The sequence below is a fragment of the Erithacus rubecula genome (assembly GCF_903797595.1).
Source record: "Erithacus rubecula genome assembly, chromosome: 1".
NCBI lineage: Eukaryota > Metazoa > Chordata > Aves > Passeriformes > Muscicapidae > Erithacus > Erithacus rubecula.
The window spans coordinates 46,145,309-46,165,594 of NC_136658.1; the positions used below are offsets into that span (position 1 = coordinate 46,145,309).

At 38.0% G+C, this 20,286-nt stretch overlaps 1 protein-coding gene across 5 annotated transcripts in view; it reads left to right on the top strand.

The window, feature by feature from the left end:
- Window positions 1-17,941, top strand: part of NALCN (sodium leak channel, non-selective) — a 224,209-nt gene extending 206,268 nt beyond the window's left edge. For 4 of the 5 annotated variants that reach the window (XM_079319725.1, XM_079319724.1, XM_079319726.1 and 1 more), the window contains 12 exons: window positions 25-99; window positions 2,832-2,951; window positions 3,899-3,967; window positions 6,085-6,233; window positions 6,916-7,009; window positions 7,873-8,005; window positions 8,525-8,640; window positions 10,899-11,056; window positions 11,706-11,856; window positions 13,470-13,619; window positions 14,284-14,407; window positions 15,719-17,941. In XM_079319725.1, coding sequence (XP_079175851.1) covers window positions 25-99; window positions 2,832-2,951; window positions 3,899-3,967; window positions 6,085-6,233; window positions 6,916-7,009; window positions 7,873-8,005; window positions 8,525-8,640; window positions 10,899-11,056; window positions 11,706-11,856; window positions 13,470-13,619; window positions 14,284-14,407; window positions 15,719-15,912 — 1,533 coding nt within the window. In that variant the 3' untranslated portion in view covers window positions 15,913-17,941. The remainder of the gene's footprint in view (window positions 1-24; window positions 100-2,831; window positions 2,952-3,898; window positions 3,968-6,084; window positions 6,234-6,915; window positions 7,010-7,872; window positions 8,006-8,524; window positions 8,641-10,898; window positions 11,057-11,705; window positions 11,857-13,469; window positions 13,620-14,283; window positions 14,408-15,718) is intronic. The other variant, XR_013776097.1, reaches the window with a different exon arrangement.
- The last annotated feature ends 2,345 nt before the right edge of the window (window positions 17,942-20,286 follow it).

The window sequence follows — 20,286 nt, forward strand, 5'->3', positions numbered from 1 at the left end:
GAATGGATTATGCTTGCTTTTCAGTGGGATGCTGCAGATCCAGTGACTGTGCCTTTAGCAACAATGTCTGTTGTTTTCACCTTCATTTTTGTTCTTGAGGTAAAGTAATCTATTTTATGACTCCTTGAGACCAAGACTTATATGTATATATTTCATTATGTCTTTAGGGATGTTTCTTGTTCTTCACTAGGGTGTTTATTTCTGAATGTGTACATTCAGGGTTTTCCATGTCACTTGTCTTTAAACTTGTATTGTAAGGAACTTTCAATGTGTTATGTTCATACTTCTCTACAACCTTGAGCTTTGTGTCTTTTTATGTATATTCAAGTCTGACTATTTAATAGTGTGCTTTGGTGAACCCAGTGAACTCTTTTCTTGCACAACATCTCATATTACATTCCCTCCGAACAACAAAAGGTCTGTGTTGTCTCACAGAAATTCTACTTCATCCATTTATATTTTGCCTGGTGTGTTAATCCTTACTATTCTGTACCTGTGACAAAATCAAACCTCTCTCAGCTTTGTTTTAAATAACTTACTTCATTTTAATATATTTTAATAAGATAAGCCCCAGCTCCAGTATTGTCCATCTTTTGCTGCACAAGTTTTGTTCCAGTGTGGTAGCTGTTCTCTGTCTATGAGAATATTGTTATTACAAACTCTGCAAGGTGTATTTAGCCTATTTTCAAAGGACTGGAATCTAATGATTTAAACACATTTTGAAAAAACATATTTTTTTTAGTGTATAAGGGTATCCATTTAGCATTTAAGAAGATGCTTCCTCTGTGGTTAGGGTAGCACATTTCTTTATAAGTACAATTCTTTATAAGTTTTTGGTTGACTACTTTTCTTGTCAGTCCCTTCTGAATAGCTGATACTGACCACTATCAGAAACAGGATAGTAGACTATGTTTCCCACTGCTCTAATTCAATCTGACAGTTCCTATGTTCCATTGATAGGTTTTGCCAGTAGTGATGAATAAACAATGAAGTGAATACATTGTAGCAGCTGTAGCTAGAGTATGTCCATGTTGTTGCTTCTTTTTTCCCTGCCCAGGAGAAATCAATATCTCTGGAGAGATTGAGCAAACACAGAAAAGTTTTATTTGTGCCATACATGGCAGGTTTTAATTTACCTACTAACTATGTCTTTGGAAATACTTTTTTCTCTTATACTGCCAGGAGAAACAAATACACTTCTAGAATTTCAAAGGAACTTTGTCAGAGCCAAGAAAAATTTGTTGACTGTCTCAACAGGCAAGCTATCACACTGTGAGTGCCCACAATTTTTGGAGAGAGGAAGCAGCTTCCTGCTCAGAATCTTCCTTTAGTGCAGCACAGTCCAGTCGCAGAGTCTGCGTTCTGCATGGCTGATGGCCGTGTCCAATCTAACAACTCCTGATTCAGCCTTAAACCTCTACTGTTCACAGAACATATATATATGGTATAGAAAATAGGAAGAATTTGAAAACCTCACTTTTGCTACCACACTGATGATGACAGAGTAAAGGGAGATGTGATTGTTTTTATTTCCATGATGTGGTATTCAGTTCAAGATTATGGATGCCTGAAGCTAGGTGTTTATATTCTACATGTGAGGTAGGTGTTTAAGGTGCTACTGTGATCAAGGGAAGGATAAGATTCAGTCATCTCCACTAGCCACTCCAGAAGGTCAGGGATATTTTCAGGTCTTTTGTCATCACTGCCAGTCTCATCTATCCATCTTCAATTCTTCAGGGCATGTCAGGTAACTGAAGGCAAGATACCTTAGATAACTCAAATGGTAATTACACATTCAGAGACCATATTGTTCACTTTGTAGTCAGGCTTCAGAAAACATTGTAAGGCAGAAACCTAACTGGAAAATCAGCCTTTTACCTCAAGCTAGTGTCCTCTTATTTCTGATTTTGTTTTCAGAAATGTTAAATGCAGGGTTGCAAGGTGGGATAGAAAAAATAATGTAATTAATGCCTGACATTTATTGCTTTTATATAGTAATTCCTAACCTGCTCTGAGATTTAATGCGACTTCTGTATGAGAAACTCTTAGACATTCCCTCTATGTGCATCACTCTACTTTGGTATCTGTTACCTGGTGGACTATTTCTGTAACTATTAATATCTATTCTTGAGCTTCCCATCTGCATTCCTGTTAATTGTAAATATCAATCACTTTAGAAGCTGTCTTTTACCAGGTACATTGTCAAATACACTGCCTTTATTGTTCTTAGCTTTTGTCTCTTACGTGCTGCTGAGTACAAATGGCGCTGAGTACAGAATATTCCTCAAAGCAAGAAATATTTGCAATATAGGAAAGGTTTTTAATAAATTTGAACTGTAGGTGCTGCAGAACACAATTAGATCCCTGATTTCAGATGTGCTTATGTGATTTTAGCTTGCTTACAGACAGACAGCTAGCTAGGATACTGCTACCTTTTTTAGTTACATGTTATTGACATGACTTGTTTAACTTCAAGCTATCTTAGGCCCACGTTCACCTCAGCAACCTATACATTAAGCATTCAGTCTGAGGTGCTTAGCTGCACTCCTGTCTTTGATACCTGATGGAGAGAGATAATTCAGAATGCTGTTCACCCCTTGGTCTTGGTCATCTGTGATCTTAGACAAGTACCAGTTTTTCTCCACCTTAGAGAAGCTAATATTATCCAGTTAGTCCATATGGGAATATTTAGCTGGGGTGAAATCTGCCCCTTGTTGTTTGAAACTATTTCATAAAATTAACCCAATCAAACATTTTGGCGAATGGAAGAGAATCTCATGACGAGGAATAATAATTTCTTCATTACAAGTGAGAAATGCTTTTATTCATAGGTCACAATGAAGATTATTGCCATGTCACCTTCTGGCTTCTGGCAAAGCAGAAGAAATCGGTATGATCTCTTGGTGACATCTCTTGGAGTTATATGGGTCATACTTCACTTTGCCTTACTGGTAAGATATACAAAATGCAATTTCAGGAATTGGAATGATTTTATCTTTAAGCACCAGCAGAAGGATTGCTGCTATATATCCAGATAAATATTTGAGAGTTTAAAAAGGCTGAAACTAAGTTTGATGCTACAAAGAATGAATCAATGTCTTGGACAGTCATGTTGGGCAAAAATTGTGTTACTGATGCAAGTTGGAGTCTGTAAATGTGATAGGAAACAAGTCTTTAGGAGGGATGTAAGTTAGAAAAGGAAGGAGACTGAAGAGAGTGAAAGCCCTTGCTAACAAAGGTCATGAAGGAAGAAAGAGGCAAGGCACAGAATACAAACAGGAGCAGAGGACTGGAAGAAGGCATAGGTTCAAAACTGCTGAACAATACAAACCCTCCCAAACCCAACAGTGATTCTGTACCACTGGTTTTGGTTAAGGGGCAGTGTTTAATTCAAGGAGACATAAAGGAGAGAGGGGAGGAAATCAGCTCTCCCTTTCACACTAATTTTTTTAAATTTTACTACACTCTTGGTGTGTTTATTTATGGGGGAAGGAGAAAGGATGGTTCATCATCAATCACAAGTTGTCAAAGTCACAACCCCATAATGTCTGTAGGATTCTCTCTTGTCTGCCCCAAGTTCTGTTTGCAGGAAAACCTGTTCTGTGTGACTAGTCATTTTGCCCTGACATTAACAGTTTTTTCCCTGCTCCTAAGTAGCTTGGAAGGCCTGAGGAGTTTCTGTAATCCACCAGCTTCCTAGACAAGTACACTGGGTATGATGGACATAACTAATAGAGGACTGAAGAGTTTTTGGCTTGATGTGTGGGGAGGTTGGGTTTGAGTTCTTTATATTGTTGCTCATAGTATATGTTTTCTCTTATTTCATATGGGGATTGCCCTAAAAAATCAAGAGATTCCTGGAGAACCATGTATTAAGTCTTTTGTGTTTCTCTTCCAGAATGCGTACACGTACATGATGGGGGCATGTGTAATTGTCTTCAGATTTTTCTCCATTTGTGGGAAGCATGTAAGTATAAAATAGGAGCTACAATTATTGCAGTGCTCATGTATAGATTAAAGGACTAGATGCTGTGCATCTCTCTTGCAAATTCTGTAAGGCTCTGATTTCTAGGGGGGAAAAAAAGAAGCTTTCAAACAACAGAACATGCTGTCTTTGAAATGTCAGGATTTTAAGTAGATTGTATAATAGTGCTATGGTTACTGGAAAAGCTGAATTTTTTCAGAAAACAAAGTGCAGCTGCAATAACACAGCTTTTAAAAATGCTCTCTACAACTCCTAACGTATAATGTGCTACTTTCAGCCCTTTTCATTTCAGCAAGGTGTGGTGGGCATGCTCTTTTTTTGTTTTTGCTGCAAGACTATTGTAGTGGTGGTTGAATGCACTCATCTTGTTATGATAGTGCTCTCTTTAAAAAGTTTATTTTTCCAGAGTGCAGGTCTGTGTCTTTTGTCTCTACAGTGTCTTGTCACAGTAAAGGATTTATATTCAATTTTAAAACAATTTTGGTTCTTCTGGAAACACTGGGATGGTGACAAAGCAAGTAACTTCTCAAGTTTACATTTCTTTTGCATTTGGATTTCCTCTATTATAGTTGAGAGTAGACTGGCAGAATAAGCATAAGCAGAGAACAAACACATTTATTTAACAAATGGTGACACTGCATTCCCTTGCTGTAGAACTTCTTAGACTATCCAAATATTTTTTGTGAAGTCTGACATATTAAAGGAAATGTGGTGAAAAATCTGCTGTACTAGGTTGCCAGGGTTAAGAACAGTAAGTCAAAGGGTTTGTTCAGTAAAGATAAAAAGTTTTCTTTTAATCAGACTACACAGAGACTGTAGAGCCTTGGAAGTCAAATGAAAATTCTTGCTTCCACTCTGCAGCCAGACCAAGTGATTGCCTTCAAAGCTTTCTGATTGATTCTAAAGTTTTTTTCAAAGTTTTAATCTAGTCATTTGTACTTTCATGTTACCAGCTGTATCAGTTTCACTAATTTACCCATCCTGATGCAATGTAATGACTAAAGGTCAGCAGGAATTTGGAATGATTATAAAGAAAAATTACACCCTCAGTCCCATTAAAGGGATTTTTTTTTATCATATCCAAAGTATTTAAGAGTGCTACAACAATCTATGTTAAAGAATTTATCAAGAGTAAAATGTAAAATATACATGCATTGGAAAGTAATATCTATTATCAAGACCACAGCCTATGAAATTTTCAAAATTATGATGTCATTTTATATTCTTTGGCCAACTTTGCAAAATCCTAGACTCACAAAATGGTTTGGGTTGGAAGGGGACCCTAAAGATCATCTCATTCCAAATGCCTTGTCATGGGCAGAGACACCTGCTACTAGACCAAGTTACTCAAAGCCCCATTCAACCTGTCCTTGAACACTTCCAGGGATGGGGCATTCACCATTTCTTTGGGCAACTTGTCTAATGCTTTACCACCCTCACAGTTAAGAATTTCTTCCCAATATTAAACCTAAGCCTAACTTCTTTCAGCTTAAAACTATTTGCCCTTGTCACTACATGCTCTTATAAAAAGTCCCTCTCCAGCTCTGTCACCTCACTTAGGTACTGGAAGGCTTCTGAAGGGTGTCCCTGATCTTTCAAAAAGTTCCATGAGAAATTACTGGTTTAAAGAAGCTGTACTGATCTTAATGAAATCTCTTTCTCTATACATGAAAGTATTCCTTTAGGTGGGCTGCAGTATCTCTGGTTTCTATCTGACAGTGAGGATCACTTTCAGATAAGCCAAAGTAGTTTACTGCACCATTGTTCCTGCAATGCTGATACTTCAAGAGAATACTGATCCTAGAATATTATAGCTAAGCATATGCTGAACCATCACTGTAATAGCCTACACTGTATTATCCTACATATACTTTTTGAGGAGCAAAATTTTGACCTTGTAAATGAGGAAGATATGCTGATGTCTATAACAAGTAGAAAGCACACACAGTTCAAATCACATTCATAATGTATCATTTTACTGAGCTCATCCATTAATGAATGTGTCTAAAGGATTTGTTGTCAAAATGGAAAGTGCAAGAACTCTGTTTTATCTTTGCTTTCCTGAATGTTGTCGTGGATTGCTTTTTCTCTCTTTCCAGGTAACACTAAAAATGCTTCTCCTGACTGTGGTTGTCAGCATGTACAAGAGTTTCTTCATCATAGTGGGCATGTTCTTACTGCTTCTTTGTTATGCTTTTGCTGGAGTGGTGTTATTTGGTACAGTGAAATATGGAGAGAACATTAACAGGTACAGTATGGAGTTCCCACCTCACAGAGATGTTCTTTAATAGGCTGCAGAAATCACGTTCTGATAGAGACATTTATCTGGTAAAAACCAGACAGATCTGCAGATCTGGCTGAAGAGCTCTAAACAGGATTTCTGGTAGGAGACACTGAGCCATATTTCCAGCCCTTGTACATTGGACCAAATGACACTTGAGCCAACCCAGAGCAGACTGAGAGCTGTTCTTCATTAAGCCAGATGAAATATGCTTCAAAGCAGTACTGGGCTAGCCCACAAGATACTGAAACACAGTGTACCTACTGCATCTTACTGGCACCATTCAGAAACAGGATCCATATACCAGGCTGATCCAGAAAGGAGACAGTTCTTTGAACTGCCTGTTAACTGGAGATTTCCCAGTCATCATCAAGCCTACAAAAGAAAATGGGATCTGGCCTTGAGTTTTCTTTAGCTCTCTGATAAAATGAACTAAAATACTCAGACCTGTGTCTGAGCTAGAGTTCAGTTATTGTATCTTAAGTCATTGAATAAATAATTAAATTGGCTCATTCAAATGATAATGTAACTATTTTTAGTTTAAAATAGTAGAATAGTAGAAAATGGAAACTTTTTTTTTGCCAATGTTTTATTATGGGGAAGTGAAACTATCTCTCTCAATTTCTCTCTCTCTCTTTCTTTAAAACAGACATGCAAATTTTTCATCAGCTGGCAAGGCTATTACTGTACTCTTCAGAATAGTTACTGGAGAAGACTGGAACAAAATTATGCATGACTGCATGGTAATCACAATACTGCCAGAGATAAGTAGACAAGAAATGAGAGATACCCTTCCATCTCAAACTATTTTCAGTGTCTTAGCTTTGTACAAGGAATGTTGGGCTCGTCTTTATCTCTTCAAGAAAATAATGTTCCTCAAAGAATATGGTGCACAAATTGTAGTTCCAGTCTCATACTCACAGCGTAGTATTTCATGGAGCTAGACAATTAGATAATTTAAAAACAAAAATATGGTTTCAGATGGTTTCAAAATCTGAAATTTCAGTAACTCACTTTTTACTATTATCTCTGCTTTGACTGGGGCAAAGTGTCTTTTCATATTAACCTTGTCTTTGATTCCTGTACTTTGACTCATTCCATGTGAAGGATAGTTTTGATCACCTCAAAATTCCTCCTTAAATCATTATATTTTGCCCAAGTAAATGTTTATCTGTGCTTTCCATTGCAAGGAAGATCATGTGCTTCTCCTTTTTGAAATTAATGAGCAGGGAAGAAACGTTTTGAAAACCACAATGCTTCAAAGCACCAGGTTGTTCCTGTGCAGTGGCATAATGCACAATGTGCCCTCTGTGTAAGATCTATGCCTCAGCCTTCTTTGTCATACCTCTCTCTCTTTCCTGACTTCTGTCTACTAAAGGAAGTAAAACAGCCTGCCCACAATAATGCCCACAGTATTTTTCCATAACTGAGACGCCTTAAAGAAATAATAGTCCTAAGTACTATGTTGATTGCAGAGAAATTAATAATCTGTTATTATTATTATTATTATTATTATTATTATTATTATTATTATTATTATTATTATTATTATTATTATTATTATTATTATTATTATTATTATACTTTGTTTTCTTTTGTTTTGAAGGTTCAGCCTCCATTTTGTACACCAGATAACAGCACCTACTGGAAAACAGACTGTGGAAATTATGCTGGTGCTCTTATGTATTTCTGTTCTTTCTATGTCATCATTGCATACATCATGCTAAATTTGCTTGTTGGTAAGTGGAAACAGACATTAATAACAAGGTACATCTTGGCTTGTAGTATCTTATAAATGAGTCTGTTGTGCTATTCAGGTATGAGGCTGTCTTGTACCTTCAATGTTATCTTGCATGCATATAATGATTTTGATATTTTTTTGGCACAGGAATGCTAAATCTTGGGAAGTTTGGGAATTAAAACTTTTGGAACAAAGAGATATTTTCTATTTGTAGAGTAGAGTTTCCCTGCAGAACACTGTTTTCTAAGCTTTTATTTCTTTAGTGAACCTATGTTCAAACATTATTGGAATTCACCTAATTTGTCTTAGATGTTAGATTAGGCATCTCACCAGGGTTTAAGATACAGCTTTTAAAAGCATGGTGAATATTGATGTGGCAAGACAGTACATTATGCATTCAAAATCCTTGTCTGAGAATACAGGCATTTGTTAATGTGGAGTTTGCACAACAGAATTAGATGTTACAATGTTAACTACAGGTTTTCTTTAAGGTGTTTTTTGTTCTTGTGGTTTTCAGCTATCATTGTGGAAAATTTCTCATTGTTTTATTCAACCGAAGAAGATCAGCTTTTAAGTTATAATGATCTAAGGCATTTTCAAATTATATGGAACATGGTTGATGACAAAAGAGAGGTAAGAAATAATAATTTCTTGATAATAAGCACAGAGATACAGTAAATTTCCAGGTTTTTTTGAATATGAGGGTAAAAAAAAGTGTGTTGATAAAATTTTCTGAGCACTTACTGTTGAAATTTGAGAAGTCAGCATAATCTAACATTGTTCATGGTCCTTCAAATACTAACCTCTATTCTGTGAAGTGCTTATAACAGCAGATTTTCAAGCAAACATATCTGTCCCTAGGATCAGTATAATAGCATCTTTCCTCCCAGCTCCCTGGGACTTGTTCCCTTGGAAGCTTTATATCCATTTTTTTGTATCTGATCTTCAGAAGATCTTTGCTGAGATTTCAGCACTGTCTCCTGTAAAATTCATATGGAGAGGCTAATCAAGTATGGGCTGGGTGAGATGACAATGAAGTGCAGGTCCAGAGGGTGATGATGGCAGGACAGGTTCTTGCTGGAAGCCAGTAACTCATTGTATGCCCCAGGGGTCAATAATAGCTCTAGTCCTGTTCAACATCCTCATTAATGACATGGACAGAGTGGCAGAGGGCACCCCCAGGGGATTTGCTGCTTGCACCAATCTGGGCAGAGTGGCTGATAAGGCACAGAGTTGTGCTGCTATCCAGAGGGGCCCTCACAGGCAGGAGAAATGGTCTCACAGAAGAAGCCTCATGAAGTTTAGCAAGGAGAACTGCAAAGTCTTGCACCTGGAGAAGAATAAACCAAGGCACAGTACATCCTGAGGCCACCCAGCTGGAAAGTAGCTTGGCAGTGAAGACCTGGGGGCCCCAGTGGACACAAAATTGAATGGGAGCACCTTTGCCTCTGTAGAAAAGAGGGCCAATGGTGTCCTGGGCTGCATTAGACTAAGTATTGCCATCAGGCCAAGGCAGAGAGGGTCCTTCTGCTCTGCTTAGCACTGGTGAGGCCACAGCTGCAATCTGGTTTGATTCTGGGCTTTTCTGAGATACAGACATACTGGATAGAGTCCAACAAAGAGACACAAAGATGATGAAGAGACTGGAACATGTCTCCTGAGAGGAAAGGCTGAGAAAACTGGCACTGCTCAGCCTGGAGAAAGCTAAGGGGGATCCCTTCATTTTACATAAATAACTTCAGGGAAGGTGCAAAAAGGGCAGAGCCAGGCTCTTCTCAGTGATGCCCAGTGACAGGGCTGGAGGCAACAGGCAGTCTGAAACACAAGAGTTACCTCTGAACATCAGGAAACTCTCTGTCACTGTGATGGTGATTGAGCACTGACAGAGGTTTCCCAGGCAGGTTGAGGAGTCTCCAGGCTTGGAGATATTCAAAAGCCATCTGAACCTAATTTTGGGAAACTGGCTTTAGGATACCCTGCTTAAGCAGAGGGGTAGGACAAAGAGAACTTGAGAGTTTTCTTCTAGCCTCAACTGTTCTCTGATTCTGAAATGAGAATAACATCTGGGAGACTGAGCTGCTCAGATGCCCACACAGATTAAATCATCATCTGAATGATTCATGACATCACTGAGGTTTGAGTTTGAGCAGCATTATGGTGAAGGTGGTTGGTTGTCTCGGCTGGAGAGGGAAGCTGCAGTCTGTACTCACAGGGGTAGAGAGTTCTGAATTCATCGTTCCCAGCACTGACAGAATCTCTCTGATCTGGAACACCTTACAGCAGAAATAATTCTGATCAGACTTTTTTAGCAGAACAAAAAATATTTGAAGATTGTGAATACTACAGTTTTAGATGGGAAGTAAGTAGTTTCTGTCTTAATTTTGTATTAACAGATAGAAATTGTTGTCACCGAAAGTTCAGGATTTGCTGCCTCTTAGAGTAGACAATCTTTAAAAAGCCAGTAAACTCTCAACATTCTCCTGCTCATTCAGAGATGCACAGAGAGGGGCATAGGTTTACAACAAATTATAGGCATGGCTGTGAGTGTTTAAACTATAGTTTAATTTCCATTTTCCAAAGGCAGCTCTTTGGGAATATGATTCTAATTACAGATGAATGCAAATGGGGAAACTAAATCCCCAAGCAATTTTGAAAAATGCTGGCAAAATTAACAATAGATTAATAGATTCTCATTGTATATGAGTCAAATAACCACAAAGACTGTGAATTTGCTGAAGAACTGGCTGAATGTGCACATTCTTCAGCAATGTGTTCACAGTGATGCAAATACATCAGGAGTACTAGTTTTTCTGTCAGTGATCAAGTTGAATGTCTGAGTTGGTTGTTAGCTCACAGTAATAATTTACCATCAATGGTGCAATTGAACACAGGGTGTAATCCCTACGTTCCGGGTGAAATTCCTGCTGCGGCTTCTGCGAGGCAGGCTGGAGGTGGATCTCGACAAGGACAAGCTGCTGTTTAAACACATGTGCTATGAAATGGAGCGGCTCCACAATGGGGGTGATGTCACTTTCCACGACGTGCTCAGGTACCCTGAGATTTCCTCCACATTTTTAGAGCAGATATAACAGCCTGTGTTTCTGTCCAGGCTAACAGGTAGCCATTAGGCTCAGGAGAAGGCAAGCCTGGTAGTTACAGGGGCACTGCAATTTTGAATGTTTTACAAAACTTAGATTTCCCTCTTTTTTTCTACAAAAATATTAGTGATGGCAAACACAGGTCCTAGGAAATCAGCTCTAAGTAATTTTAACATTGTCATTGCAGGAGGTATGTCACAAACTACAGACACATGTTCCTCTTCCAGCTAATGAAATGTACCTTCAAGTATAGCAACATGACAGTGAGCCTGACTAGAAATAAAATAGAAATGGGAACATTATCCAAGTGTAAACAGTTAGAGGAGGGGAAAAACCAAACCACCACAAATGCCCTAATTGATTACAGTTCAGTAGTTCATTTGAGATGGTGAATCGGATAGCTGGATGTAGGTGATAGGGTCTTTGTTTTGAGCACAATAAATCTCTTCTAGAATCATCTCAGCAATTTTTAACTTCAAATATGAATTTACTGTGCACACCTGAATTATTTTCACACTAAGGTCTTAAGTACGAGCATTGATTCTCTAAAAAATGCAAAGACACCAGCATTTAAAAATAAATAAATTGTGTTTCTTCCAGCATGCTTTCATATAGGTCTGTTGATATCAGAAAAAGTCTTCAACTGGAAGAGCTACTTGCTAGGGAACAACTGGAATATACCATAGAAGAGGAGGTGGCCAAACAGACCATACGAATGTGGCTGAAAAAGTGCTTAAAGAGAATCAGAGCAGTAAGTCAAGCTAAAGCAGTGTCTAAATGGTTGCATAAATTGAACTGCTCAACAGTGCTGGAATCTGCTGTCCCTATGCTTCATTTACATCAGAGTTATGGTAGTACTTATTTGAATTATGTAGCAGTTGCTAACTGAGCAAAAAAAAAGTTTGTTACAGCTCTACAAAAATAGCTCTACAGTGCTACAAAAATAAGCATCTTTTGAAGGCAAAAACTGTCTTCCTGCCCAAACTTTATCTGTCTTTTTAATACAACAGGAAGATGCATATGCAAAGTCAAAGGAATAAAGAAAAAAACATGTAATTTGATGGAACTTCTTAGCCTAATCCCTCCTCACAGAATGTAATTGTGTAATTTCCTTGCCTCTGCTGGTAGAGGAGAAACCTGTAGATGACTCCAGATGGAGCCTGTATTAAGATAAATCATTTGAGTGAGCCATTACAGTTACTGTACAAATGTGTGCAAATAAGCAGAGTGTCTACATGGAAAGCAGGTGTATGGACCAAGTCACAACCTGGTTGCATTGATGACCAATTTTTCAGTTACTATGAGTCTGGCTCCAGGTTTTGACACATATATTTTTTGTTTTATAAAAAAATACTTCTTGTGATAGGAGATTTTCCATAGTGATCTGTGATCATGGCATCTGTCTTTTCTTTGTAAATTTATAAAAATACTTACCTGGACATTTTGAATATAATGTACATTTCAGCTGAAACATCAGTGTTCAGTGATAAATAGTTTCATTTTGATTTCATCTCTGTAATAACAATGGCAGTATATTTAATCTCAGCTCTCAGTTCTGAGTTTATTCAACACTGTTGTTCATTTCATTATGATATTGAACTACACTGTGTTAAAGTAAATATGCCATTCATTTCACTCTAATAACATGGTTCAGATCATTTCACATTCTATGAACCTTTTATAAACTGAATGTAATTAGGGAAGGGTAAGATATATTTTCAAATTCTCTTGTTATTCTCTAAGTCTCCCTAGAGAGATCATGTGTAAACTACCCAGGAAAGTGAAACCCTTCCTAAGTGCTGTTTGTTTTAATTTAAAAGGAAATTAGATTGTAAAATTATAATTGTAGTAGGTTTGTTTTTCTATTTGTACTGTAAATCTAAACTTAGTCCCAAAGTTTTCACTACTATTTTATTCAGTCTTATTACAACCCACTCCAAAGTCCATGAAAGAAATCAGAATTTTTTCATTGCCTTCATGTAGTTCCCCGTGAATCTCTACCAATTTCCTGGTTTCTTTATCTTTGCAAGAACTTTTAACTGATAAATTCAAAACTTTGTATGTGTTTAAACTCTAGGTTTAAACCAACAATTGAGCAATGTGCCTTCCACTTAATGTAGTTCATAAATTTCATCGTCTATTCCCTAAAGGTCAGAAATATGCTGGAATTCATTTTATTTAAGTAACAACATCTAATACATCTAGAGATCCATCTAATACATGGATTTTTAATGATGCACGTGGGATCCACAATTGGTGCTCACTCTTCAGTTAAATATTTGGAATGCTTTAAAAAAAAAATCAAACCTGTTGGTGTGACACAGCAATGACAACATTTTTTCATCACATATTGTATCTTGATAGAAACAGCAGCAGTCGTGCAGCATTATCCACAGCCTAAGAGAGAGCCAACAGCAGGAGTTGAGCCGATTTCTGAATCCTCCCAGCATTGAGACAACACAGCCAAGTGAAGATATGAATGCTATTAATCAAGATAACAGTGCACAGCCAGAGGTATGTTATCCAGAAAACTATCAGCTACTCATTACAAATTCTGAAAACTTCCATGTTTCTTATTTGTTCTTTTTAAAATATCATTTTAACTGCAAAGAAAAACTAAAACAGTACCTTGTTTTGCTTCAGTCTTTGCCATCAGATGTAAAGGCAAGATTCTCTAAGGCAGAAATTCCCCAACATATTTTGCTGTCTTGCTATCACCATAAAGGGCAAACTCAGCTGTACAACTGGCAGCCCCAGCTTTCAGCTCTTGCATGAGCTGTGTGCAGACTTGGAGATGTGAAGCTTTACAATCCAGGCATTCTGAATTGGAGCTTACACTGAAAGTGAGAGCATTGGGCATGCTGGGACCTCTGAGCAGGAGTCCTGGGCTCTTCCAGGATAGGGAATATTGAAGGTAGAACGTAAGGGCTCCTTTCTACAATGGTTGTAGTAGGCTGAGAATAATTTTGTACCCTTCAATAGGACAAATGGCATTGAGAGCCAGCATGACCTTCTTGCTTTTGTCTGTTAGCAGTAGTTTTCTGGGATATTAAAGAGCAGAAAGCATGCTGCCCTAACCAATGGCATATGTTATGTTTGTATTAATGGATAAAGCTTGAAACAGAATAGAAAGGGTTACGTAGGGGAGCTATGACTGAATTCTTTTTCCTCTGTTCAGACAAGTAGCCAGCAGCAGCTCCTTAGCCCGACCCTTTCTGACAGAGGTGGCTATAGACAAGACACTGGAGATGCTGGGAGACACTGTCCTCAGCGGAAAATTGGGCAATGGCGCTTGCCATCAGGTAAGTGAGAAAGTTTATCAGTAAAGTCCCCACATCAAAATTGCTGTTGTGCAATAACAAGAAAGTATTCATGATACACAATTCTCCCTCCTGGCTGCCACTTACACCCTCATCAGGGCTTTCATGTCCTCATGCCTGTTGGAATAAAGCAGTTTCCCCTTTCTTCACAATTCAGAAAGTTTGGAAGATGGGCTCAAGCATTGTCCTGTGCAAGTGGTTACATTCTTTACTTTTTCATACATTTACTCAGAACCATTTACATCAGTCAGTCCTATTCTGAATCAGAGTGCTGCCCCCAAAGGCTGGCATTGTTCACACCCTAATCACATCTAAGTGGAAGCAGGAGAGACAGTCATGCTGCTTGTCGACTACCATTGACCCTACTTTTGTTACCAGTGTACTTGTCCAAGAACCAGGATAGTTTAATGGAAAGCTTTCAATCCATGATTTCCATTTAAGTATCACTGAGCAGCAAAGATCAACATTTTGCTGGAAAAGAGAGAAAGAGTGAAAGAGGAATCTTGCTAAGGAGAAGATATACTACTGTAGTCAACTGCATACATTTTTCAAGTGACAAATCTTGAAAGAATGAATAGCCCAGGATTTCCTTTCTTAGCTGAAAGATCACAGACTCATCTGGTCTGTGTCAGTTTTGAACATTCCTCAGTGGATGATCCTAAAAAGGAGGGTCATTTCCATGCAAAATACAGCTGATAGGTAAGTAGTCTGCTTCCAGTCCAGCAAAGACAGGTATTTAAGATCATGAATAGCATAATCAAGATCAGTGGTGGGGTTTATATACTTAGATATGTGGTTTAGTGCCATACCAGCAACCCGTACTGCCTTCAAGCCCTAGGCCATTGTAAAGTATCGCTTTCTAGATGTAGCTGTCACTCCTAAAAGCACCTCCCCACCTCCCCACCTCCATCTTCTTTCCTCACATTTACTACTTTCACCATTTTGCCAGCAGGTTCGCTCATGTAGGTATGGCCTAAATCATTTAGGTTGCAATTAGCTGGATAAAAAGAGATCTCTTGCATCAGTTAACCCAGCAGAAGGAAATGAGGCACTGCTCAGTTAAATTGCTCTACCAGCAGATTAGTGAGAGCAATGTGGACATCTGGAGCTGGGAAAACAAACAAACAAACCAACAAAAATATTAGAATAGAGCCCTACCCTTTCTGAACTAAATCGGTTTAAAGGTGCCCTAATCTAGCTAGTTCTCTATACCTGAATTCTGAGCAAAAAAAAGTTCAAGAAGCAGATCTACTCTAATACAGAACTTTCTGAACTTTGTGTTTAATTTTCTAGCCCCCAAACCAATAAGCCATTCAGTGTCTTCAGTCAACCTCCGTTTTGGTGGACGTTCAACTGTGAAATCTGTTGCATGCAAAATGAATCCCATGTCTGACGCTGCTTCCTGTGGATCAGAAGTCAAGAAATGGTGGACAAGGCAATTAACTGTGGAGAGTGATGAGAGTGGAGAGGACCTTCTTGATATCTGAGAGACATTTAAGTCATACCACAATCTAATTTTCTATATTTAGAATTAAAGATGCTGTATGATTTCTTTCAAATCAATGTCATAAATTTTAAAGATGTAATGTATGATTTCTTTAAAATCAATGTCATAAATTTTATCTTATGCTTATCGTCCTGCCATATGAAGTGTAGCACGCACTTCTGTTTTAGAATTCACTTCTGTAGGTACTAACTCTACTCTAAGAAACCTGTATACTATAGCAGTACTAACAAAGCCAGAAAGACTATTTTGCCTTTAGCAGACAGAGCATTGAAAAATTTCATGTTTTCTGTAGAATCATTGTGAAAATTTGATATATACACCTCTGTGTTTTCCTTCAACATTTACCATACTTTAAGATGGCAACACTTTACAATACAGGGGTAATGTATTTCTTCTTGTGTTTTTCCTCAGTTCATACTTAGTAACATTTCTTTAGAAAAATTTTATTATTCACAAATGACCTGAAGAGGTCAGCACTGACTTCATGTTCAAGGGAAGTATTTTTACCAAGTACAGATACTGAATTACAATTCTAAGCTTTCTCTGGATCTTTTTTTAAAATATGCAAGATACAGGATTACTCATTTTAAAATCAAAAGGTGAAGGATTGGCTTTTAAAATGTAAATATCTTTGAGGTTTGGTTAATTACGCAAAGAGCTTGATTTTCCAAGAGAAAATGGGGGGGGGGAATACATGAAAAACTGTGCATTTAAACATCCAGCAGAAGACTTTCACATGAAAAACATGGATTTATGCTTCATTCTCAGCATATACTGGATACATATATATGTGGTGTCATTATTCTTCTTTTAATTGGGTCCCATTTTCTTGTGTAGTAAGATTTTCTTATTGTCTGTGATAAAAATTAGCATGTTGGGGTTCTAATTACAAAATTGTATTATATGTCTTTAAAAATGCATTTAGTTTTGCCTGTATAGGTAGAATTTTACTTACTCATGTTACTGCTCATGCTACAGGGCTGCAAAGGTAAGGCATGGCACCGTGCTGTGGCTGAGTACCTTTGTCCCTTTTATCCCAACACATCATATTTGACATGTTAGCCTTTACTTGTTTTAGGAGCGCCACCTTATCGCCGGTGAAGAAGCAGCTATCGCTTTCATAAAAGCTTTTCCAGTGAAAGGCCAATGCTGTACGCATATGGAGGTGGAGAAGGAGAGCCACAAAACACAACCAAGTTTGATTGTTTCAGAATCTAAGCCTGTCAAAAAATGTGGGGTAAAATTGTGCCCTTCCCTCAGGGAAGAACTAAGAGGTTGCAGATTTTGTTGCTTGGCACCTGACTAGGTTTTATAGCATAGCTGGGACCTTTCTGTTGCCATTGTTTCCTATGGAAATGATAGTTTGCTCTAACATGGCCTGATGTGAGATCTTGTAAGAGGCTCACAGTTTATTTACATCACCACTTCAAAAAGATATCCTTTCAAAAGCAGACAAAAGCCAGTGTTTTGCAATGTTTTCTGGCCAAGTGGTCAGAATACAACAGTGAAAACACACAGATGCCTTCACCAAAAATACAAAATCAGTTTTGGCCATGAAATACAGCTTTCTTGGCATCTGTCAATGTTTTTTCTCAGTGTATGGTTGAGCATGGTTTAGATTTTTTTTTCTAAAATAATTATATTGAATACATCTGTATTTTGTGGGGGGTTTATGTGTTTTGGGGTATATTTAAGTTTAAATCTATTCAACTGTAACTCTATAGTAAAAGAATATGTACATTCTCTTGTTTACTAGATCATGAACCATCAACAAAACTTCATATGCAAATCCATTACTTTGTTCTGTTTTGTGCTTGTTTAAGTTGAGCATCTGTGTATATAACAAAAAAGATAAATATTGGATTTATAAAAGAGAGTATCTTTGACAGTTCAATACTACATTGAACTGCAGATCACTCTTGCTGCAAGCCTTCTTTTTAAAAAATCTGACAAACATTTTTTCCTTGCCTTACAGTACACTGTCAATAAAAGTGAGTTGCTTTAAGCAATATTCCTCCCTCTGGTTTTCATTCTAATTCCATTGGCTATATGAGGCTCATCCATGATAATGCTGCATAGTAACAATCTTTGTGGTTTGTATAGGATTATGTAGAGGTCCTTTCAAGCTCTTGCAATTGAGGGTCTTTGGTTTTTTCACTCCAGCAACTGACCTCATCAGTACTGCCACAAGGGGTCTCAGTCAAAAGATGGACTAGAGAGGACGTTTCATTATTTTTTTTCTTTGTTTCAGAGCCTGGATGTGAGTATGTATGCGTGTGGGTGTGGGTGCCGTTTTACTTTTGCAGATATATGAAGTGGAATGAAGTTACAAAGATATATACAAAATAATATACACACAGGCACACAAGCAACCAGTTTAAGGCAAAACCTCCATAGAACAGCACTGCCAACATCACTAAGAAGGTCCTGCTCTGCAGCAGAGAAACCAATGCACATTTGCATATGAAGGTGAGGAAGCAGAGAAGAGACTTGATGAATGACTGGAGTTCAAAGAGCTTGCACCAACAATGGAGAGACACAAAGAGGAAACAGTGTGTCAGGAAGACAGACAGCCTTACAGAAAAGTTCAAAAAGGAATACATCCTAAGCAAAGGTAAACAAAAAATTGCTAGGAAAATATTACTGCCTGCAGAGTTATCCTATACAAATGAGAAAAGGAAGTTGTTTAGGCTTCTTCTCATCCACTAAGATCTGTTTCATAGGAAGCAAGTTGTAAATGTATTCATGGCTTTGTTAGACAAAAAGTGTAGTGCATATTGTCAGTGCTCAAATAAAAACCTGCTTGTGGGAAGTCTGAGAACACACCACGAAGATGGCAATATCATTCCACAGTCAGGTCAGATTTCAGACAATCACTTTTTTAATGAAGCAACTAATAACCTGAAACCATTTGCTTTTGGAAGACATCCAACTGAATTAAAAACTGCAAATATAAAGTATGCTTTTAGAACCTGAAAATGCCGTCTTTGTTTTAAGTAATGTGGAGCAATCAGGCTTAAACATCTTCAAAATAACATTACATTCAGTATTGTCTGCATTCAAAGACCAGTATCACAGCTTCTGAGAAACCAAAGAAGATTAAATGCCAAGAGCAAGTGAATAACTGTGAGAATAATCTATTTTGTTCTCTTGTTTTATTCACAACATGCCCATGCAGATTAGAGTGTCCATGAATAAATGAAGTAGAAGAGTTTGCACTGTTGTAAGAGTACATTTGGAGGACCAGCAAGCAACCTCACATCCAGAATGCCCATTCCTTCTGCAGTATTTCCACAAGCGAAAACAAACACTGGCCTGAGTTGTCAATCAGAATTTCCAATAGGATTATCTCAGTCTCCCTGGATCTATCTTTCAGAGGCTGAATTCATTCCTGCTATTGAAGGCAATTTAGTCACACCACAGATGAACTTGCCACAATGCATAGGCTGATGCTGGGAAGTTGGCTGCCCTGGTTTGTTCAATTGCTCTGAAACACAAAGAGAGCCTCACTAGAATTCAATTAACCTTCCTCTTCATCCCAAGGGCACTGGTGTCAGACCCCATTAGCAGCTGTTGCCCATTGTTCTCAGTGAAGAACCTCTAAGCGTGAAGTTATTAACCCATCAGTGAGCTAAGTGTATGGGCAGTGGAACTTTATCCCCCTTCCACAGGTTCCTGTCTCAGATGCTTACTCCAGTACCTTTACTGATTTTATACTTTTACCTGACTTGCATAACTGCCCTGGGGAATTTGGATGAATTACCCGAGCACCTAGAAAAGTGTGTTTCATACAAGAGTATCCTACTGGAAACACAAGAAATGTCTGTAGTACCTGTAGGAATGGAAGAAGAAAACCCAGAACACTATCCATCAACCTGAAGAGCTGTTGACATTAGCCTTTTCTTCTTTCTGAATTTAGGCATCAACCAAAAGTGTTACAAGCCTCCAGTGTCTCAGTGGGAGCTACTTTATTTGAGGAAAACTTTTGCTGAAGTTGGAAACAAGCTGATTTACACCAGGCAGTTATCAGTGTGTCGTAGAGACTTGGGCAGCCAGGTTCTGAGCCCTCCATATGCTGGAAGTCAGCCTGGTGGGATTGCTCTTGGTAAGTAGATCTTTCCCCAAAGGTAAAGGAAGAGGCTTGCCCCTTGAGTTCATTGGCAGAGAAGATGTTACATCATCTCTCTTGCCCTTTTTTCTGGTGTCTTTTTATATTTTCTTCTCCAATTTAATGTAGGGTGGACAGTGTCTAAGCATATTCTCCATTCTCAGCACATCCTCCCATGAAAGGAGGGATTGAACAGTTATGATTTCACTATAATCTATATGATGCCAGTTTATAAGAGTAGTAAGT